A 24,074-nucleotide genomic window follows, 5' to 3' on the forward strand; every position below is an offset into this window, starting at 1 on the left:
CTTGTGAATATTTTCTCACATAACAGATAAATTCTTGATCAGGATTCTAACCATCTCCAACCAAGATGCAATATGAGTGTGTTAACATCATCTTGAGTGTTGGTGGAAGTTTTCCAATGGTTTTGTGCTGGTCTTCACATTAGTCCTTATTGAGATCTCGCTACAATATAAGTGAGATATTGTTACGAATATATTTGATCTGATCCTCTTTAGTTAACAATAATTGTATTTGTTTTCTATTGTTGTATAACAAATGCCACAAAGTTAGCAGTTTAAATACACATTGACTATATTACAGTTTGTGTGGTCAGAGGCTGGGCATAACTGCAGTTGGTCTCTGCTCAGGTTCTCACAGGCTGAAATCAATGAGTCAGCTGGGAGTTTCTTCCTGGAGCTCCAAGTCCTCTCTCAAGTTCCTGTGGTTCCTCGTGGTTTAGCAGGAAGGCCTCATCCTCTTGCTGGCTATTGGCTGGGGGCTCTCAGTTCCCAGAGGCAGCTCACGGTTTCCTGCCATGAAGCCCCTCCACATCCCTTCATGCTGCACATCCCTGACCTCAGGAGGGGCCTCATCCCTTTGAAGCGCTCACTTGCTTAAGTCAGGGCCACTGAATAATCTCCTTTTTCACTAACTCAAAGTCGAGTGATTCATTAGTAACTCAATCACAGGAGGATAGCCCATCATACCCACGGGTTCTGTCTGTGCTGGAGAGGAGGGAATCGTACAAAGTCTATTCACCAGAGAACAGGAATCTTGGAGACCATCTTAGAATTCTGCCTGTCACAGTATCACAATTCATTCCTTTTTTCTTTTTTCTTTCTTTTTTTTTTTTTTTAAACAGTGTTGCTTTGTAACCCAGGCTGGAGTGTAGTGGCACCATCATGGCTCACTGCAGCCTCGACCTCCTGAGCTCAAGTCATCCTCCCGCCTCAGCCTCCCGAGTAGTTGGGACTACAGGAGTCACCAAGTCAGGTTAATTTTTCTATCTTTTGTAGAGCCCAGGTTTCATCACGTTGCCCAGGATGATCTCAAACTCCTGAGCTCAAGTGATCTGCCCGCCTCAGCCTCCCAAAGTGCTGGGATTACAGGTGTGAGCCACTGTGCCCGGCCTAATTTCTTACTTTTGACAAATATACTATGGTTAAGTACATATGTACAGTTTGTATATATGTTTTTCTACATTAGTACATTAGTTTTTCTACAAATCTAAAATCACCCCCACATTTTAAAAAGACCACATCATGAATTTACACTCACAGGCAAGATAGAGTGACAATGACTAGATTTGCCCTTCTGCCTAAACAACATCAACAACAAAACCCACAAATGTATTCCTGCATATAAAACAATAATTTTGAAGATGCTAGGGCCAGGCAGGCGAGGACAGTGATCTTTGAGACAGGCACAACTGCTCCAGCTTCCCATCTGGGGAGTGGCCAGGCTAAGCACATGGAGGGAGGACACGGGTGGTGCCTGGCAGCCTCCCGATTTGAAGACATGGGGCTGGGACCCAAGGGTGGCCGAGGCAGTCAGAGTGTGCAGAACAGAGGACTGGAGAGATGAAAGCCACCAAGATCTGCTGAGGATCCCCTTTGAGTAGGAGGCAGAGGACCTAATCAGCCCCTGCAGGCGAGGAAATGACTGAGGTCAGGGAAAGAACCACCCAAAAGGATTCCAGGGCACCGCAGACAGCACTCACACAGGGCCAGAGAACGCTCGTCCCCACCAGCCAGCCCAGTAAACCTCATAATCCACTGTCAGAAAGTACTGAGGAGAGGCCTGGCACGGTGGTTCACACCTGTAATCCCAGCACTTTGGGAGGCCGAGGCAGGTGGATCACCTGAGGTCAGGAGTTCAAGACCAGCCTGGCCAACATGATGACATCCGGTCTCTACTAAAAATACAAAAATTAGCTGGGCATAGTGGCGGGTGCCTGTAGTCCCAGCTACCTGGGAGGCTGAGGCAGGAGAATCGCTTGAACCTGGGAGGCAGAGGTTGCAGTGAGCCGAGATCACACCGCTGCACTCCAGCCTGGGTGACAGAGTGATCAGAATGAGACTCCATCTCAATAAATAAATAAATAAATAAATACTGAGGGGAATACCAGGAAGGGCCCTGCCTTGCTAGTAGGGAAGAGTGAACCCTAGGGCCTGGGTGAAACACTGCTCTAGTCCCACCTAACAGATCCCAACAAGACCCTAAAGGACCAAACTATTTCCAAGTAACTTAATTGTGGCATCACACAGCCCAGGAATAGATATACAAATGCAAAAATATTCAGCATCTCGTGAGGTAAAATTCATCATGTCTGGCAGAGGAATAAGAAGTTTCCTGCAGGAAAATAGGCCCCATCATGAAAAAAAAATTAATCAATTGAAACTGGCCCACAACCGTCACAGCCGTTAGAATTAGCACACAAAGACATTAAAAAAATTATTATAACCGCACTGCCTATGTGCAAAAAGCTAAGCAGAGACAACAAATATTTAAAAGACCGAAACTGAAATTCCAGAGATGAAATTTCATCAGGTCTGAGATGAAATATATGGTGGAAGGGATTAATGGCAGATGAGACGTTGCCAAAGAAAAGATTATGAACTTGAAGACAGCAAGAGAAACTACCTAAAATGAACACGCAGAGGAAGAATTATTTTTAAAAGGAAAAGACAAAGAAGAGAGCTAGTGAACTGTGGGACTTCGAGCGGCCAAAATGTGTGTAATTGGAGTCACCAAAGAAGAGGAGCGAGAACAGCAAAATAGAAAAAAATCTTTTGAAGAATAGTCAAAAAGTGTTTTCAAATTTGGTGAAAATTATAAATCCACAGATCCAAGAATCACCATGAAACCCAAGCACAAAAAAAAAAAAAAAAATCAAGAAAACGACACCAATATATATAATAATCTGACTGCTTAAAACCAGTGATAAAGAGAAAATCTTAAAAGCAGTCAGAGAAAAATGACATATACATGAGCAAACTGGAATTGTCCTACACTGCTGGTGGAATCTGAAATGATGCAATGGCCTTCAGCAACAGTTTCTTAAAAAGTTAATCATAAACATACCACATGCTCAGCCATTCCACTCCAAGGAGTTTACATCCAAGAGAAATGAAAGAATAAATCTGTACAGGGACTGGTACATGAATACTCATAGCAGCTTTATTTATAATAGACAAAAACTGGAAATGATCGAAACATCCATCAATAGCTGAATGGATAAACAAATTGTGGTATATCCATATAGTGAACTAATACTCGGTAATGAAAAAGAATGAATTAACTATTGTGCAAAAGCAGTTCTTTGTATAACCACTACATAAACATACTAAAGTATCTCTCAATAACTACTCTGAATGAAAGAAACGAGACTAACAAAGAGTATGTTATTCCACCCAGAGAAAAGTCCTGGAAAATGAAAATGAATCAATAGTAATAGAAAAATCAGTGGCACCTTGGTGGCAGGCAGGGAGGGTTGGAAGGGAGAGAATTAAACGAGGCAGGAGGAAACTCTGGAGGGTAAGGGATGCATTTCCTATCTAGATTGTGGAGGGTGTTTCATAGTTGTGCACAGATGTCAAAATTTATCAGCTGGACACAGTGGCTCACACCTGTAATCCCAGTACTTTGGGAGGCCGAGGCGGGCAGATCATGAGATCAGGAGTTCGAGACCATCCTGGCTAACACGGTGAAACCCCATCTCAATTAAAAATACAAAAAACTAGCCAGGCGTGGTGGCGGGCGCCTGTAGTCCCTGCTACTCGGGAGGTTGAGGCAGGAGAATGGCGTGAACCCGGGAGGCAGAGCTTGCAGTGAGCTGAGATCGCGCCACCGCACTCCACCCCGGGCGACAGAGCAAGACTCCATCTCAAAAAAAAAAAAAAGAAAAAAGAAAAAACAATGTATTAAGCTGTGCATTTTTAATTTGTGGAGTTCACTCTATGTCAATTATACTTAAAAAAAAAAAAAAAAAGGTAAACAACAAAACTCCCTGGCCGTGGCTTCCACAGGATTGGTGGGTGGTGGAGTATGTGTCCTGGGCACAGAAGGCATCACACAGCCTCAGGTTCTGCTTGGGTTCGGTGCCAGGTAAAGCCCCTGGCAGAGTCACAGCAAAGGCCAATTGTGAGAGCATCTGGCCCAGCCACCGCACTTGGCAGGCGCCGCCTGGCTTTTCTCTAAGGAATGCAGGTTTAATCAGTGACTCCCATTGGCACACTGAGTGACTCTCTTTCTTTTTTTTTTTTTTTTTTTGAGACGGAGTCTCGCTCTGTCGCCCAGGCTGGAGTGCAGTGGCCGGATCTCAGCTCACTGCAAGCTCCGCCTCCCGGGTTTATGCCATTCTCCTGCCTCAGCCTCCGAGTAGCTGGGACTACAGGCGCCCGCCACCTCGCCTGGCTAGTTTTTTGTATTTTTTAGTAGAGACGGGGTTTCACCGTGTTAGCCAGGATGGTCTCGATCTCCTGACCTCGTGATCCGCCTGTCTCGGCCTCGGATTACAGACTTGAGCCACCGCGCCCGGCCGTGACTCTCTTTCAAACCACGTCAGCAAACGCATTTCCTCAAGGGTCCCTAATAGGTCCTGAAATACATTAACATGTTTGGAAAGGGTTGGTCTACAAACACATGGGATTCCTCAGTAATCCTTCATTCACATTCACATTCATTGTTGTTTAAAATTATTTTTGTACAAAATATTCACAGCAGCTTTATTAATAATAACTCAATGCTCTTTAACAGAAGAGTGAATAAATAGTGATATAGTCATACTATGAAATACTACTCTATAACACAGAGTTACTGATACATGCAAATACATGAATAAATCTCAAAAGCACTATTTTAAACAAAACAACCACACATAAAAGAAGACATACCATACCATAGGGTTCTTTTTTTTTTCTTTTTTGAGACAGAGTCTCACTCTGTCACCCAGGCTGGAGTGCAGTGGTGCAATCTCTGCTCACTGCAACTTCAGCCTCCCAGGTTCAAGCAATTCTCCTGTCTCAGCCTCTCCTGAGTAGCTGGGGGTAGAGGCACCTGCCACCACGCCCAACTAATTTTTGTATTTTTAGTAGAGACGGGGTTTCACCATGTTGGTCAGGCTGGTCTTGAACTCCTGACCTCAAGTGATCCACCCACTTCGCCCTCCCAAAGTGCTGGGATTCCAGGCATGAGCCACCCACCTGGCCCCCAAGGGTTCTATTTATATGAGGTTCTAGAACAGGCAAAACCAAGCTATTGGTGATAGCAAGATGGCGGTTACCCCTGGGTGGAGACAAGAAAGGGGCATAGGGAATTTTCTGAGGTGTTAAAAATATTCTGTATTTATTAGAGATGTCAGTCATGGGTGCATGTATTTGTCAACATCCATCTAACTCTACACTTAAAATCCATGATTTTATTGTGTGTAAATTATATCCTCCCCCCCCCCCCGCTTTTTTTTTTGAGACGGAGTCTCGCTCTGTCGCCCAGGCTGGAGTGCAATGGCGTGATCTCAACTCACTGCAAGCTCCGCCTCCCAGGTTCACACCATTCTCCTGCCTCAGCCTCCCGGGTAGCTGGGACTACAGGTGCCCGCCACCACGCCCGGCTAGTTTATTTGTATTTTTTAGTAGAGACGGGGTTTCACCGTGTTAGCCAGGATGGTCTCGATCTCCTGACCTCGTGATCTGCCCGTCTCGGCCTCCCAAAGTGCTGGGATTACAAGCTTGAGCCACTGCGCCCGGCTACCCCCTTTTTTTTAAAGAGTTAGAACAAAAGAAAAAAAGTTGCAGATGTGGAGGGAAATTCTCAGTGGAATCCCACAAGAAAACCATGCCAGCCTCTCAATTTATCCAAGCATTCTACTTGCCACGGGGTTGGATGACTCCACAAATACTGCTGTTTGCTGCAAATATGCCAATGAAAAGGCTGCATCCATGAAATATTTGGAAGCCGCTTAAATGCTCCTTGCAGGAAGACATTCAGATAATATAAGTTGTTTCCCCAAAAATATACACACTCTGAAAGAGAAGCTTACTTCAAAAGGGTAGGTCAAAACTACAGCATTCTGTTTCTTGCAGCAACTAGTTTGAAGTGTCAAGAAACATAAGACAATCTATGTTGTCTTTCCCACTGCATGAATGTTAAACGCTGAAGGTATCCAGGAGCCTAGCATTTCCGAGTTGGAGAGAACGAGGACACCCTCCACCTGACATCTCTTCAAACCAGAGTCCCTTCTCCAGCACTTCTGCTCAATAGGAATCCAGGCACTTACTTACCTGATTTGACGCGTGAGATCAACACTTCCCAGCCCCTTCTTTTGGGACAACTCTTCATTTGCTTTCAAGTTCTTAGCAGCCATTAACTAGCAATCTGCATCCTGATATCTTTCACGTGTCGGTTGCTTTTTTACCTTCAGAAGAAGGAAAGGACAGCTCCACACAGCTCCCCACCTGTATTCTTAGGGTCAAGGGGAGCCAGGCTGTTCATTCAATCCATCCTTTCTCAACACCACTTCTTGCCTTATGAGTGCTGCACAAATATCCACCAATGAAAAGAAAAGCGTCCTCCTTTAGGAAACGGGAACCTCCAGGTCTTAACTACTATCCTGGGAATGAAGTCAGCCACAAAACTAAGGGATAATCGGACAGTTAGGAAGGACGTCTTAACCTCAAAATATCAACCCTTTCTGAGGCTGTCTTTTCACCATTACAGCTTCATTCGTGGAGGGAATGAAGAAGCTTCCCTCTTCAAAGACCCCTTTTGAAAGTGCAGCATCTCCCGAGGAAAGTCACATATTCAGCTGCTTATCAGCAACAACATCTTGTTTTTCATGTTAATTTGCCATTCACAACACACTCCCATGTGTTACCTCCTTAGACCCTCACTAGGAGCTCCTGCAGAAGATAATGAATTATTAATATTTCCACCTATCTTTTTGGAAGATAAATCTCAAGCAGTTCCATGGTTCACCTAGACCACCTCAATGGGCAGTGGCAAAGCTGGAACTAAAAAGCAAGTCTTCCCACAGCAGGTCCCGTGCTCTTCCCACAGACAAGGCACCTGCCACCTGGTCCTCACTATTCAGGAGATGGATTGCTGTGAGAGCAGAAACAGAATGCAGGACAGTTCTGGGAAAGGCAAGAAGAGTGTATGAGCCATTGTGTTGGGGTTGAGGAGAAGGGGCTCAGGACAGGAAGGAAGCGGGGACCAGGCCCACCTTCACTTGCTCCAAGTTTTGCCAGGCATATCTGTCCTCAGAGAAACTCACATACACCGGGTGTTCAGAATATGACTGTAGCCACAACTACTTCACAAGTCTTCCAAGCCAGCAAGTCAATTTATTGATTCCTCTAGTAGCAATGGATAAAAACCAAACTCGAATTGGCCTGGACAGTGGTGTCCACAGGGGCTTGAAGGTCACGAAGCCACAGTGCTTTTGGCAGTCCCTCAATACTCCTTTGGACTGCGTTTTTCCTAGTGCAGCAAGTCCATGCTGGGACCTCCAACTTACAGCCGTTGGGGGTGATTTTGCGAGGGTAGTTTTTTCAAGCGAAGTTCAGTTCCCTAAAGCATACTGGCTGAAAGTCTTGCCCTCCTGCCCAATAGCCCACTGGCGTTCCCTTTCATTATTTTTCTTTCTTTTTTCTTTTTCTTTTTTTTTTTTGAGACGGAGTCTCACTCCGTCACCCCAGACTGGAGTCCAGTGGCCTGATGTTGTCTCACTGCAACCTCCGCCTCCCGGGTTCAACCTATTCTCCTGCCTCAGCCTCCCGATAGCTGGGATTACAAGCACCTGCCACCACGCCCGGCTAAATTTTGTATTTTTAGTAGAGACGGGGTTTCGCCATACTGGCCAGGCTGGTCTCAAACTCCTGACTCCACCCGCCTCGGCCTCCCAAAGTGCTGGGATTACAGGCGTGAGCCACCGAGCCGGTCCTCATTATTTGTCAAAGACACACACGGCCGCTCAGAACCCGCCCTCGGGGGTTCACCACCCTGGGCTGGCACAGAGACCCATCCAGGCGCGGGGTCGGGAAGGGCCCTGATCCTCGAACCCTCTCCTCACCGCAGCCGCGGTCCCCTCCCCGGGCCCCGCGCGCCAGTCCCTGCTAAAAGCCCCAGCGGGTCCCCCGGCTACCGCCGCGCCGGCCTCTCGGTCCTGTCCTGGGAGGCGCCGGGCCTCCGCCTCCAGCGCGGGCCTCTGGGGCAGCGCTGCCCTCCCCGCGTGGGCACCGCAGGCGGCCTGGGTTCGGCTTTGGGCTGGGCGTGCAGCGTGGCACTGGCCGCTCTGCAGGGTCAGCCCCGCAGGGATTTCCTCCCCGCTGCCCCCGGCCCCGCGCAGCCGAGCGAGCGGCCCTTCCCGCAGCGTCCCCGGTGCCGTCCCGCTTCGGCCAGAGGACTCCCCGCCGGGGTCTTCTGTCGCCGTTGGCGCCTCCCCGCCCTGTGGGCCGAGGCCCCGGCGCCCTTGCTCAGCCCAGCTCCCAAGGCCCGGCGGGTCCCTGGTCTGCCGTCCCGGGCGCCCGCGGCTGGTCCGGAGCCCGGGCGAGGCCCCGGGGCCCCTCGTCCTGGCGGGGCCTGGTTCTTCCCGAGCCCTCTCCCTGCGGCTGGTGGTCCCAGCGTGCTGGCCGCGCCTGCTCTTCCGGGGACGCCAGGACACCAGCCCTGTGGGATTAGGGCACCCCCGCCCCGCCCAACGACCCGCGCCACCTCATCCGCCTCCTTAAAGGCCCCATTTCCGCGGGCGGCCGCATCCGGAGGCCCAGGGGTGATGACTTCGCCACGTGAAGGGGGCACACGATTAGGCCTTGACACCGCCACTGCGGCGTGGAGCTGTCGGGGGATGCTCAGGCACTCACCGAGGGCAGGGCCCGGGGGACCCGCTAGGGCTTTCAGCAGGGCCTGGGGAGGAGACCTGGGGAACAGACCAGGGCCCTCCCCGAACCCGCGCCCGCACCCCCCGCTCAGCCCCCAGCCTGGATGGGGTCTCTGTGCCAGCCCAGACCCGAGTTGAGTGCCAAGGGGGCGCCTCCGGCCGCGCTGCACCCCCGCGGGGCAGCCCCGGAAGGGCCATTGCTCCGTCCTCACTTAGACAAGTGAGGTGGATTCTGCCAGCCCCTTTCCAGAAGGGGAAGCCGAGGTTGGGAAAAGTCAACCAACTTGTCCCAGGACGCTGGCCGGTTCAGAGGCAGCTCTGGACTCAGACCCAGGTCTCCCAATTCTAAAGCCCACTGCATGAGCTGTCAGGGCCCAGCTACCGGATCTTTTGGGGAAACTTGGAAGGGATAACTTCCACGGTAAGGCGATAAGGTCAGGCTGGTCCCATCTGGGCACCTTATAAAGTCTCTCACTTTACAAGTGAGATGCCTGTACAGTGCCCACACAGCATGCACACACATGCACACGCACACACCCACATGCATGCACACACAGGTATATTTATATGCATATGCATACATACACACATGTGCACACATACACCCATGTATACACACATATGCACACATGCATACGCCTGGCACGTACACACACATCCATGTACACACACACGCATGCATACTCCGAGCACACGCATACTTCCACCCTCACATTAGCTTACGCTCACACACACTCTAGTCCCCTTGACATGAGGAGAATCTTCCCTTCTTGACTGCACCACAACCCTGGTCTGCAAACAAGATGCTGTAGGAGGTAACAGTCCAAGCATCACACAAAAAGGCACAGTTAAAGCACAGTTAAATCAACGAACAGATCCTGCATTTTTTGTGTGATGTTCTTCCCAGGAGGCCCAAAGTGGAGTAGATTTAAACTTTTTCAAATACATACTTTTTCAAATACATTCTAATTGCTTTATGCTTTGTTTCACAACTCAGAGTTGGAAACAAATTCCATTTCAGAAGTTGCCATTACCCATCTGCAAGCACCGCCTTCCCTCCCCGCCCCCAAATTCCGTGGCTACATCAGGAGAATAGATTTTCTCATTTGCCAATGTGAAGCGAAGCAGATGTGTGTGAAGCCTCTAGCTCACAGGTGAGCCATGAGCGTTCCGCCGTGTTGCTGCCACATTGCATGCTTACAAAAACAGACTACCTTTTTTTTTTTTTTTTTGAGGCGGAGTCTCGCTCTGTCGCCCAGGCTGGAGTGCAGTGGCCGGATCTCAGCTCACTGCAAGCTCCGCCTCCCGGGTTTACGCCATTCTCCTGCCTCAGCCTCCCGAGTAGCTGGGACTACAGGCGCCCGCCACGTCGTCCGGCTAGTTTTTGTATTTTTAGTAGAGACGGGGTTTCACCGTGTTCGCCAGGATGGTCTCGATCTCCTGACCTCGTGATCCGCCCGTCTCGGCCTCCCAAAGTGCTGGGATTACAGGCTTGAGCCACCGCGCCCGGCCGGACGCTCTTAATTAAAGCAAAATGATGAGGTGTTTGTGTGCCCTTTCACAAGGACAAATCCATAAACTTATTTTCATGAATAATTTTATTTTTATTTTGGTCATAATTATGACTTTTTTAAATTAATGGAAAGTCTCAGTCTGCTCAAATGATAAACCAAAAAATGGGGTCATGAAGTTAATTCAAGTCTTTGCATTTCTTCAACAACCAACTCACATTTCTCTGCTCCTTGCCTCAAAGGCCGGACATGTGCTAACAGCTTTTTTGCTTCTGTATGTCCTTGACAGGATGGCAGAATCCCGGTGTTAAAACAATCTTAAGGTCAGCCATGTCACCATGGGACCTCCGGTGATTAGCAAACAGATGTAGACATTCCTTCCAGATTCAGTCAAAGAAAAAGTTCTAACAACAGCAGCCATGTTCAGGGTGTACACGATATGCTGAGCGCTTGGGATACATCCCCTTAATTCTCACAGACACTTTGTGAGACAAGTACTATAATCCCTGTTTCATAGATGGGCAAACTGAACTTTGGAAAAACACTCATTTACCTGAGGTCACACAGCTGGAAAATAGCAGCGCTGGGATGCGAAGCTGGGTGTCCTCACACTCATTTACCCGAGGTCTCACAGCTGGGAAATAGCAGTGCTGGGATGCGAACCTGGGTGTCCTCAAGGCTGAAGTCCTGTTTGTGTGTTTGTTTGTTTGAGACCGAGTCTTGCTCTGTTGCCCAGGCTAGAGTGCGGTGACGAGATCTCAGCTCACTGCAACCTCTGCCTCCCGGGTTCGAGAGATTCTCCTGCCTCAGCTTCCCGAGTAGCTGGGATAACAGACAGCCACGACCGCACACGACTGATTTTTGTACTTTTAGGACAGACACCATGTTTGCCAGGCTGGTCTCAAACTCTTGACCTTGTGATCCACCCGCCTCAGCCTCCCAAAGTGCTGGGATTACAGGTGTGAGCCACCGCGCCTGGCCAAGGCTGAAGTGTTCCCTGCTACTCCACGCATCCGTCACTTACAGATGTCTGCCAGGATGTCCACACTCGCAGAAAAAGCTGCTGCTCAAAGCCAAATCATTGTTTCCACCAGGGAAACAGCCATGAGGCTGTGGAAAGGGCAGGGGATTAGGAGTGAGGTTACTGGGTCACCTAGGTTCAGGTGCCCACTGCCACCAGGGGCCAATCGCTGCCCCTCTCTGGAAGGCTGGATCCCATCTTACCCACGGCAGAGCAGCTGTAGAGAGAGGAGGCTGTGGGCGGGCGCGGTGGCTCAAGCCTGTAATCCCAGCACTTTGGGAGGCCGAGACGGGCGGATCACGAGGTCAGGAGATCGAGACCATCCTGGCTAATACGGTGAAACCCTGTCTCTACTTAAAAATACAAAAAACTAGCCGGGCGACGAGGCGGGTGCCTGTAGTCCCAGCTACTCGGGAGGCTGAGGCAGGAGAATGGCATAAACCCGGGAGGCGGAGCTTGCCGTGAGCTGAGATCCGGCCACTGCACTCCAGCCTGGGCGGCAGAGCGAGACTCTGTCTCAAAAAAAAAAAAAAAAAAAAAGAGAGAGAGAGAGGAGGCTGTTAAGAAACTTAGAGGACATGAGGCTGGGCGTGGTGGCTCACGCCTGTAATCCCAGCACTTTGGGAGGCCAAGGCGGGTGGATCATCTGAGATCAGGAGTTAGAGAACAGTCTGGCCAACACGGTGAAACTCCATCTCTACTAAAAATACAAAAATTAGCCGGGTGTGACGGTGCACGCCTGTAATCCCAGCTGCTCCAGAGGCTGAGGCAGTAGAATCACTTGAACTTGGGAGGCGGAGGCTACAGTGAGCCGAGATTGTGCCATTGTACTCCAGCCTGGGTGACAGACTGAGACTCCATCTCAAAAAACAAACAAATGAAAAAAGAAACTAGAGAACATGTGAATCCTCTGCCCAGGACGCACATGGGACACACACAGCTGTTTTCCTATAGCCTCTAGGAGCACGCTGACCCGTGACTTTCAGAGGCCATCTGCAAACTTATTTTTTTCTCCCAAAGGTTTGTGCTTAGTCCTGAAATATGTTTCTGGACATGATGAAGGGATGTTCTCTGAGTGCCTATGTCAACAGTTAAAGATTAATCCTATTCAACTCATGATGAAAATTGCATGAGGGAGAGAGCGGAGGTGGTGTGCGGCCTCTGGAGAATTTTCCCAAACTGAATTACATTCGTTCACATAACGAGAAGTCACAGTGAGGACCAAGCACAGTGCCTGGCGCCACTAAATGCTGCTCAAGAAAGGTTTCTGGCTGGGTGTGGTGGCTCATGCCTGTAATCTCAACACTTTGGAAGGCCAAGGTGGGAGGGCTGCTTGAGGCCAGCAGTTAAAGACCAGCCTGGTCAACACAGCAAGACAAAAACTGTAAACAAATTAGCCAGCTGTGGTGGTGCTCACCTGTAGTCCCAGCAACTCGGGAGGCTGAGGCAGAAGGATCACCTGAATCCAGGAGCCGAGGCTGCAGTGAGCCATCATCATGCCACTGCACACCTGCCTGTGACAGAGCGAGACTCTATCTCAAAAAGAAAGAAAGAAAGTTTCCACACCAAACCCATACAGGGGCCTAACTCCGAAATGAACCTTCAAACTTTTTCCGTAACTTATTTTAAGGCTTTCTTTGTTATCAATTGCTTTATGCTTTCAACAACAATGATAAACCCAACTGAAATTAAAAATTCAACTAAAAGATATATTGAATCCATGTTGCTCATTGTAAAACTTGAAGCACAATTTCATAATGGTCCCATAGATTCTGAATACCACAGAAGGAGAAACCTGTCTGTCTCAAACTCAGTTGTTCTAAAATTAAAACAAGGCCGGGCGAGGTGGCTCATGCCTGTAATCCCAGCACTTTGGGAGGCCAAGGCAGGCAAATCACCTGAGGTCAGGAGTTCGAGACAAGCCTGGCCAACGTGGTGAAACCCCAACTCTACTAAAAATACAAAAATTAGCTGGGCATGGTTGTAGGTGCCTGTAATTCCAGCTACTTGGGAGGCTGAGGCAGGAGAATCGCTTGAACCCAGAAGACGGAGGTTGCAGTGAGCCAAGATCATGCCACTGCACCCCAGCCTGGGTGACAGAGTGAGATTCCATCTCAAAAAACAAAAAAACTAAGACGAAAAAGCCCGAAAGACATCCTTCTGTATCCAGTTACTCCACATCCCAAAGAGTAACAGAAGAATCTTTCCCCTCAAAACCGCCGATTGTACCATTATCTGCACTAACAAAAATGGGGGGGACTGTATGCCATGTTGATAGCAGGATGTAGATTTTGTTGATGGGATAGACAAGATTTTCTTGATGGGATATATGATACAGTCATCAAACATGACCCTAAAGATGATGCATCACCTGGAAAAATGTGTCTGATGTACAGTTTACTGTGGTTAAAATTAGGTGAGCAAATATCTGTCCACAGGATGGATGAGAAAGGATTATGCCGGAAGTTAAATAGCCCTTGGTTTAGGATGGTAAGATTATTCAGTAACATCCATCATGCTAAATCAAGATATAGCTTGGTTATTTTTTTTAAAAAGGGGGGGCGGTGGCCGGGCGCGGTGGCTCAAGCCTGTAATCCCAGCACTTTGGGAGGCCGAGACGGGTGGATCACGAGGTCAGGAGATCGAGACCATCCTGGCTAACATGGTGAAACCCTGTCTCAACTAAAAAATACAAAAAACTAGCCGGGCGAGGTGGCGGGCGCCTGTAGTCCCAGCTACTCGGGAGGCTGAGGCAGGAGAATGGCGTGAACCTGGGAGGTGGAGCTTGCAGTGAGCTGAGATCCGGCCACTGCACTCCAGCCTGGGTGACAGAGCCAGACTCCGTCTCAAAAAAAAAAAGGGGGGGGGGGGGGGGGAACAGGTGCAGTAGCTCAGATCTATAATCCCAGCCTTTCGGGAGGCTGAGGCAGGAAGATTGTTTGAGGCCAGGAGTCCAAGACTGCCGTGAGCTATGATCACAGCACTGCACTCCAGCCTGGGAGACAGGATGAGACCCTGTCTCAAAAAAAAAAAGGGGGGGGGGCGGGGGAACAGGTGCAGTAGCTCAGATCTATAATCCCAGCCTTTCGGGAGGCTGAGGCAGGAAGATTGTTTGAGGCCAGGAGTCCAAGACTGCCGTGAGCTATGATCACAGCACTGCACTCCAGCCTGGGAGACAGGATGAGACCCTGTCTCAAAAAAAATAAAAGGAGGAGAAGGATGGAAGGATGGGCAAGCCATCATGCCATTTCCTGACCTGAGAGCCTAGGTAAAGGAGGCAGCCATAGCTCCGCGCAGCAGGAGCCGGAGCACTGACGGGCATGTCAAGGGGCAAGAATACAACGTGCAGCTGCCTGGAGGAGGGCTCTGGGGAAGATCTCCACCTCCCAACACCCTCCACTGCCCCAGGGAGGGACTCAGAATTATTTCAAGAGAGGGGAGCAACCGAGAAATCTGTGGGGCAGAGAGGGCTCCTCTGAAGACGCAGGATCACATCCACACTTCGCGAGGCCCTGAAAGCACAGGACGGCGGGGCACAGGGTTCACAGTGCACCCCTGGCTGCGCCAGCCCCACCTCACAGCCAGAGAACTGAGGCTCAGAGAGGTCCCCAGGCTCCTTGTCTAGAGTCTTCCCCTCCAGCCCTCAGCATTTTCCTCTTCTAGACTCAGCCCTCCAAAAGCACCAAGCAAGGCGTGACAACCCCCAAGCTACACGCACCTCACCACTCCAGGTCCTGAGGACTTGGGGTACTCCCCAGACTCCCCAACTAGGCCAGAGACATCCTCTGAGAACACTCCCCATGAGAACATTCCCCAGGAAGCTGATGAAAGTGGGCAGAGGAACAGGGACCTGGGAGCAGGTGGCCTGACCTGGGCACACCCACACTGTCCCAGACTGAGTGCCAAACCCACACACAGGGTTCGCGGACATTCGTCCGTTTCACTCCGTTATTCCAAGGCAGCCTGCAAACCTAAGGGAGCTCAGGCCTGGCCCTGTGTGCTCCTCCACCTCTGTGACATTTCTCCCCCTGTAAAACAACGGCAGTAACCTCTGTCTGTACATCTCATGAGGCTGTTGTGGACAATTTTTAGGATTTGAAGTAACTTGTAAAGCTCACATTTTGTAAGCACATTATATACAGAGAAACACAGATTTCAATACTGGCACAGACAAACCCAAATTTATCAATGTACATAAACCTCTACAGAACAAGCACCCACTGGCCACCCCACTGGATCAAAAATCCTTTCATTGAGTTTCATGCCATCGAGGTGGAATTTCTCTAGAACACAGCTCCAGCTTAGAGCCCAAGCTTCTCACCCTATTCCTTGGATGGCCACCTACTGGTTTCACCGGCCCCATGTCCTCTCCCCCTTCTTCTAGTAACAACACTCCAAATTGTCCTTTGGGATCAGCTTTCACTTCTTGGTCCCTAGAACTCCAGTGGGGTTGATCGTGCACACACATGAACACACACAGACACACAACTGAGCCTGGCCCATCGGAGAGGCTACCCTGCAGGTCTCAGTGACCAGGACAGGTAATCCGCATTGTTAGATGCAGGCCATCTGTATTGATCAATGCAGGCAATCCACATGGGTCCATCAGACGGAATTAGGGAATTTCTGCTGGGACTGCTGGAAAACAGAAACTAACACTAAGGATGTGAATCTGGAGCTGCTGGAAGCATCCCTGGCACTTTACGGGGAGAGCGAGGGCATCCTTGAGAAATATGGAGCAAAGAGGAAGAAACAAAATCCAGGCACCTCAAGCTGTGCCTACACAGACACTAGCCTGGACTTCTCTGTTACTCAAGCTAATTAATTCCCTGCCCCCCTTTTTTGCCCTATTTTTATTTGTTGTTGAAACAGCCTCAGTCTGTCACCCAGGCTGGAGTGCAGTGGCACAATCATGGCTCACTGCAACCTCAAACACCTGGGCTTGAGCAATCCTCACACCTCAGTGTCTTGAGTAGCTGGAACTACAGGCTTGCACCACCACGCACAGCTAATTATTATTATTATTTGAGATGTACTCACTCAGGTTAGAATACAGTGCCATGATCTTGGCTCACTGCAATCTCCGCCTGCTGGATTCAAGCAATTCTCTTTTTTTTTTTTTTTTTTATTTTTTTTTTGAGACGGAGTCTTGCTCTGCCACCCAGGCTGGAGTGCAGTGGCCGGATCTCAGCTCACTGCAAGCTCCGCCTCCCGGGTTTACGCCATTCTCCTGCCTCAGCCTCCCGAGTAGCTGGGACTACAGGCGCCCGCCTCGTCGCCCGGCTAGTTTTTTTTTTTTTTTTTTCTGTATTTTTAAGTAGAGACAGGGTTTCACCGTATTAGCCAGGATGGTCTCGATCTCCTGACCTCGTGATCCGCCCGTCTCGGCCTCCCAAAGTGCTGGGATTACAGGCTTGAGCCACCGCGCCCGGCCGGATTCAAGCAATTCTCATGCCTCAGCCTCCCAAGTAGCGGGGATTACAGACACATGTCACCACGCCCAGCTAAATTTTGTATTTTTAATAGAGACAGGGTTTCACCATGTTATCCAGGCTGGTCTCAAACTCCTGACCTCAAGTGATCCACCCACTGTGGCCTCCCCAAGTGCTGGGATTACAGGCATGAGCCACTGCATTTGGCCACACATGCACCTACAAATAAATACATATATATATATGGGTGTTTTTATTTTAATAGAGACAAGGTCTTGCTATATCATCCAAGCTGGTCTTGAACTCCTGGGCTCAAGTTACCCACCCACCTTGGTCCCCCAAAGCACTGAGATTACAGGTGTGAGCCACCGCGCCCCAGCCTGAATTCTTTTAAATTGAAGCTGCACCATCTTGGAGTTGTGTCACATTGCTATTTGAGGGTAAAAGGATCCAAAGGCGTCTAGAAAAGTTGAAGTTAATGGGATGCTCCTTGGTGAGGGAAGGAGGGACAGCCTGCTCTGGCAACCATGACTCTAACTCTAACTGCACCCACTCTGGAAGGGGATTTGGAGGCCACAGTCAGATATGGCTGCTAAGAAAGCCAAGGAGCTGGGGGAAAGGCAGGGTAGGAGTGGGTAACAGAGCTTCCCAGACACACCGAGTGGGTGCAGGTGCACCGTATGTGGTCTCTGGGTAGACTGACTGCCTTGGTGCTTGGGGGCTGGGGAGTGGCTGGTCACCTCCAGCCTAGTGTCCTCTTCCCTTCCTGCAGTGAGGGGAAGTGCTACTGTTCTTTGCATGTGCTGTGATCTTGGAAAGCTGGCAAGCAACGTCCTAGAGTGCCACCCTTAGTCACTCACTTCGGGGGCGGAACAGCATCCGCTCAAGGGTTAAAGGCCAAAGACTGCAAAGAATGGGACTGTGCCAGAGAGAATCCCAAACCCACCAACCTTCCCTTCCTTCAGCTGTGGCTGGGAGCACAGCTGGACAGCAGGGCCCCAAAGGAGACAGAAATGTTGTGGTTGAAGAATGTTCCCAAAGTGTGTGGCCTGGGAAACACCAAAGTGGAAGGAAATTCCAGTTATGAAAACGTAGGCGGGCCAGTGGATGACTGAACCCCCACTCTGCCCCATCCTCCTCTGGGGTGACAGCAGAAACATTCCATGGCCTCAGCAGACACTGGGGTAACACTCGTGGCCCCGGCTGACTCTAGGGTAACACTCCGTGGCCTGATTCATGTGGGGGTAACACCCCACAGCCCTGGATGACACTGGAGTAACATTCCACGTCCCTGGTTGACGCTGGGGTAATGCTCTACAGCACTGGCTGACTCTGTTGGTTGCTCCCCAGTAGCCATGCCCAGTTTTCCTCCCAAAGCCTCAATTCTGTTCCAGTGGCAATATGCCCAGCCTCAGGGGATGAGTCAAGATGAGCCAAAGCCTCCTATGGCAATCGCATTACCCTTGCCAGCAACAGGGCGATGGTGACCCTGTGACCCAGCTCTATCTAGTGGCTATAAGACTGCTGAAAGCTGGGAAAGTTTTCCCCTGAATTGAAATGAAAGAGACAACCTCTCAGGAAGCCCGCTCTTTTCCCTGCCCCCTTCCCTTCTACCCAGGCTACTCTTGGGTGAAGACACAGGTTCGCAGCTGCAGCAGCCATCTTGTGACCACGAGGAAAGGACAAGAGAATGGCAGACACTGAGTGGTACCCAGTTGTGGCCAAGTCGCTGACAAACCCAGGATGTGCCAACTGTCTTCCAGGCTTCTCTTGTAGTGTATGGTAAGTGAGGACACTCGGGTATTCTGTTACTCGCCATCAAAAGCATATTTACCATCCTGTACTTTTCCTATATGTTACCATATTTGCATACAGAGGAGTTGTGAGCACACCATCAGAGGCGAGGCAGTGGAAGAGGTTGGACGACGGAGCTGGTAAACGGTGGCACCAGGCCTCAAACTCTCTTCTGCTGATAGGAAGCCTCGGGTACCATCTGCTCTGCTCTGCCCCCGGGAAAAATTCGTTCAGCCTACAGATTCCCCATCTCAGGGGCCAGGCCTCAAACCTTCAAAGCCAATGTGGAAAAGTCCAATCCAAAATGACAAAATAGATCTGTGAAAGGATTGCCCCAATCCTTGGCTCATTCTAAATATGCTGCTATTATTATAAAGCTCTCCCAAACTGTTGGAAGAAAGAAAAAAAAAAAAAGAAAAGAGAGAGAGAGTGAGCAGGCCAGGAAGTCATTGAAAGGAAACTTTTGTTTGTTTGTTTTGGGAGCCAGGAAATGTCAAGGAAACAAATGTAGCTATGATTTACACTGCATCTCCAGTTGTGCCATGGGATTCAAAAATAGGCATCTTCATTAAAACTGACAGCAGAGAGCAGCTCTGACAAGTAGACAAACCACCAAAGAGGCTGAAAAATCTCCATTTGACTCTGGGTTGACAGTATTTAACCAATACATAGAGTTGATAAGAGAGAAGGAAAGTGCGTAAACTTCACTCCCAGTCTCTGGGCTTGTCTTGTTTTCAAACTGATTGGTCTGGACAATGGAAGGCCAACAGCCAACAATAAATCCATTGTAAGCTGGCATGGTCTCCTCTGAATACAACTAAATATTTCTTTAATCCTTGCATTACATTTTTTACTGTATTATGAAAGCCATGTATTCTAAAGTTTTAAGCTTTTATAACATTGTAACTATAGGTATGAGATGGGGGGACTGATTACTTAGGCAACCTATTTAAAACACTTTAAGAGGAAAATATTAGATTTTTTTTTTCCATGAATATTTTCACATCATACTGAAGATACCATCGTCCATGGCTCTTACTCAGAAATCTTGTTTATCGCTTCCTTTGTGTGCCATGGGAAGGGTCTTTAATGATTATGAGTTGACATGAATATTCCTTTCTTGTAGCTTCTGTATCTTCATTATCAGGCACATCAGCCAGTCCCAGAAAAAGTTATTTCACAGTTCTGTTCCCAAGGGAACAACGACGGTGGGTCCCATATTAACAGTGGCTTTTGTTGGCTTTTTTTCCCCTGACATTAAAGCCATGTATGGTTGGCAAGGATGTCTTTTCTTTTAATTTGGACATGGTTTCTGCCTCTGGTTCTCTGGAAACAAGTTTGTTGGTAGGACAAGCTGCCCGCACACTCATATACACAACTAACTACTTCAGCGCTGGCTTAAAAGAGGCTTCGCTGAGAACAAATCAGAACTGAAAAACAGCTTCAAGTACAAATGTTCTTCTGAGATTTTCAGTTCAACATTCATTTGGCCTTCATATCTAACGGCTTGAAAAAGTATCTATACATCTAATTAGAGTCAATTACTCACTCCCCATATGTGCCTCCCACGGTGGTCTCCTCCCGGCCAAGGAACTCATTGTCACCGGCCAGGCTGTGGACATTTCCCATCCAGTAACATTTACAAGAAGAATAGCTCCTAGCAGAAACAGGCTGGTACCCCTAGGAGAGAAGCTGTCTCACAGGGGGCACCCAAACAACCAGACATTTGACCCCAACTGCATTCATACTGCACCATCTCTGACTCTCCACTGGCAGGAAAACCCAACCAGTTTACACTCCTAGCATAGCATGTGCCTCAGATACCCAGCTGGGATTAGGGAGTAGGACCATGTGTGAATGGCACAGCAAGTTCTCCAGAATCCAGGGTTCCCTAGATTCTAAATTTTTCTTTTGCCTTTCTAATCAAGAAAAGAGAGACAGACAGAGAGAGAGAGAACACACACCCAGTCCAATAACTCATTGTTCAAGCAGTATAGTTCACCCAGGTAAAATTCAGTGCTGCTGGGGGGAGCCTGGGAGAGCAACTGCACAGTCTCTGCCAGCTGAAGTTCAGGACTTCAGAATCAACACTTCCCAGCAGCGGCCGCCGGCCCAGGATGCCTCTCCCTCCTAAAATAGACACAATTTGTAGTTCCTTGTAAAATGGTTATATCAGGACTTCTGATTTACTCAATCAGGGCTTGCGGTTTATTTTTAGCAAATAAGAGAGGCCTCCTATGAGAAAGAGCAGCCGCACTTACAGCACTGACAGGTAGAAACTTGACTGGCCCTCCATAAATCAAGTCAACACCCTGGTCTCCAGGGATTTGACCAAAGATAATGGGCGGCAGTTATGAAACCATCGCCAGGAGCTGCCAGCAGGGCTGAGAGTTCTGAAGCCTGCAGGCCCTTGCAAGCGGAAAAGAGGAAATCATTTCATGAAGCAGCAATTTTACCCAGAACCCAGCTAGAAGAGATGTGATCCTAGCTGAAATTAAAGTGACTAGGAAACAGGTGGGGTGAACAAGGAGGTGTGGCACACCTTCTTCCACTTTCCTTCAGAGTCCAAAGGAACGCAACATTGGAAACACAGCTGGACACACTAATAACGATCCCAGCTGGGCAGAGTCTAGGGAATTGGGGGTGAACAGGCCAATCCTCCCTCTCCTCCACCTTGAAACCCTGCCTGTTTTCACACAGCAACTGAGGACGCCCCTTGGGCAGTGACTTTGGGGTCTGGGGCAGCCATCTATCCCAGGAAGAGAAGGAAGGCTTGGCCCACAGGGGAGGCTCTGGCCAGCCCACCAGGGCCTGTCCAGTTTTGTGGGGAGGAGAACTGCCCCACAAAAAGTGGAGGCTTTGACCAACACGTTGGGTGAGGCTTTGAGGACCCAATGTGGCCCTTTCTTTGAAGACACACAGCAGCAATCTTAACCCTTAGAAATGTCACAGAGCTTCATATGAGCCTTCAAGTAAGCTGTGGAAGTCGCGATTCCAGGTAAGGGACGGGAAACTCGGGATGTCCTGAGAGCCCATACCCCAGATGGCACCGCCTGAAACTAAAATGCAGGTCCTCTACCCCGGATTGTTTCTCCTTCCCCTCATCCTACCAACTCACGTGGTGTCCCCACCCCCATCCCCAATGCCTCTGAGCCCCGGTGACGGCTCAGCCTTGGGGCCTGAGCTGCTGGAGACACACCCCAGCAGCTCAGCCCTTGAGCCTGTCTGAGGCTTTCCTCTGCTGTGACCACCGCCTCTCCAGGTGTATCAGCGTTGGTTAGGAACAGTAGGTGCTACTGGTCACAGTCACCAGACACTTCCCACAAGCCTCATCTTTATCCCCGACGCCGGCCGCCGGCGGGAAGCGGCGTGTCCGAGCGCACACCCTGTGGAAACTGACCCTAGGTCTGTTATTCCAAAGTCCGTGGTCTCTCCTTCCCTTTTCCCGCGGCCGCCTGCCTGGCACGGGATCCTGAGGCCGGAGCGGAGACCGCAAAACCCCTTGGGGCCGGCACCCCCAGCCTCCGCCGTGGCGCAGACGCGCCTATCTCTGGGATGGCCCCGAGCACACGCAGCCGGCGGGCAACTCTCCTCCCAGAGACCCGCCCGCTGCCCGGACCCCCAGCGTACAGCCACCCTCAGCCCGAAAGACCCGAGTCCGCCCCAGCCACGCGCCCCGATGCTCACCTCCCGCAGCAGGCGCTCCAGGTGCGGCTCGGCCCAGGCGTCCAGGGCTCCTGGCGGCCCCGCGCGCCGCAGCAGCTCCCGCTCCTCCTCGAGCGCCGCCACCCGGCCCTGCAGCGCGGCTGCCTGGACACCCAGCAGCAGGCAGGCAGCCGCCGAGCCCACGGAGAGCAGCAGGCACAGCGCGCTCACCGCCCGGGACCCGGCCGTCGTCGCCGAGCGCCCTCCGCCGCCGCCGCCGCCGTCCGAGGCATTGCCCTTCCCCGCGTCGCCGCCGCCACCGGCGCGCTCGCCTGGGCCCATGGCGCGTTTGTCGCGCGTGGACTCTCCGAGGGGGCGGTGCTGAGCTGTGGTAGAGGCTGAGTGCAAGAGAAGCAGGCGGGACAGCCCAAGGCACGAGGTCCGCCGGGCGCGGGACTTAGCCGCCGGGTAGCAGCGGATCGCCGCGCACGCCCCCTTCGCCGCCGCCAGCTCCTCCGCAGCGGCCACTTTGGGCAGTTTCCTCTATGCAAATAGACCCTGCCAGAAAAGGAGCGGGGACCCACCCAGGGGAGGAGCGGCCGGGCTGGCCCCGCGCGGCGAGGGGGAGGGGGCGAGGAAGGAGCTAGCTCCGCGGAGCCACCGGTCTGCGCCAGGCTGATCCCACGCGCAGCGCGCACCTCTGCCCTCACCTGCCCGGGGCGCCGGCACCCGCCCCCGCGCGCACCTCTGAAGCTTCCGCAGCGCAAGTCCGTCTTGTGGACCCCAGAGGTCGGAGGGGCGCTCAGCGACACCGCGCGCCTTCTGCAGCCCACCCGAGGCTGGAGCACCCACCACTCGTGCCTTAGCGCATTACTCTAAACTTGTGAATTAACCTTTCTGACACTTGTAAAAGTTCAAAACTTCAAATCCTATGGAAAAACTTAGTGGGTCTGTCCTAGGTGGTGGATTAGCGCCGCTTGGTGGCGGAAAGCGACCTCTGCGCACTCACATTTGGAGAGGCAGGGTCGAGATTGCGCCAAATAGAAATACGCCTCTTAGAATCTTCTCATGGGTTCTTACCTGCCGGACTTAGGTGCGGAAAACAAAAATGGTAAGACTGTTTCTGGCCTAGAGAGGGCTTTTGAGAAAAGTGAGACTATAACGAATGGGAAAGATTGAGAAAATGAACTCCAAGTCTTGTTCACCTGATGACTTAATTCTGTATTAGACGCACAACTTGGCCAAAAATTATGATCTAGTATGCGCCACACTTAACCTGTACTGCAATTCTGCTGAAAGTTTAAATCACAGGGCTGAGGCAAGAAGGCTCTGGCGTACAGCCTGGGTCCAGAGAACAGAATGAGAGGCACTAACAAGTCTTGGCAGGAAAGGGAAGAACTGCTGGATGTCAGGCTGGGTTCAGATTCCTACCAGGCATATTCATGTCCTAAATGGGTCCCAGGTAACTCTTCCGCTAACTCCTGTACAGAATATCTAAATAAGAACAACAAACCATTAGCTCAGATCTTTGTGATTTGATAACTCCACAACCATTTTTTGTTTTTAGAAAAATACGTTATATCCATCTTCCCTGTCACGCTCTGGATATCTTCTGGTTGTCTAATTTCTGTGGATACTCACCTTTTAGAACTGTTGAGCGTCTCTGGCTAACATGTTCCTTCTCCTTCCCTTAATTCAGAGGGGAACCCCTGAGATGGCCGGGGATTATGGTTATACAGCGATAGTCTTGGCTCTGTGCTAAAGTCTAGTGTATACTGAATAGAATTAAAAGTACTTGTGCTAAGCAAACTTGACA

General features: G+C 50.3%; 1 protein-coding gene across 1 annotated transcript in view; it reads right to left on the reverse strand.

The window, feature by feature from the left end:
* The window catches only part of COL23A1 (collagen type XXIII alpha 1 chain), a 365,686-nt gene extending 342,705 nt beyond the window's left edge, over positions 1-22,981 (reverse strand). The window contains 1 exon segment of the mRNA XM_033180209.1: positions 22,301-22,981. Within this exon segment, the coding sequence (XP_033036100.1) occupies positions 22,301-22,600 (300 nt within the window). The 5' untranslated portion in view covers positions 22,601-22,981.
* Between the last annotated feature and the right edge of the window lie 1,093 nt (positions 22,982-24,074).

Source organism: Trachypithecus francoisi, unplaced genomic scaffold (assembly GCF_009764315.1).
Source record: "Trachypithecus francoisi isolate TF-2019V2 unplaced genomic scaffold, Tfra_2.0 Lachesis_group2, whole genome shotgun sequence".
NCBI classification, from domain to species: domain Eukaryota; kingdom Metazoa; phylum Chordata; class Mammalia; order Primates; family Cercopithecidae; genus Trachypithecus; species Trachypithecus francoisi.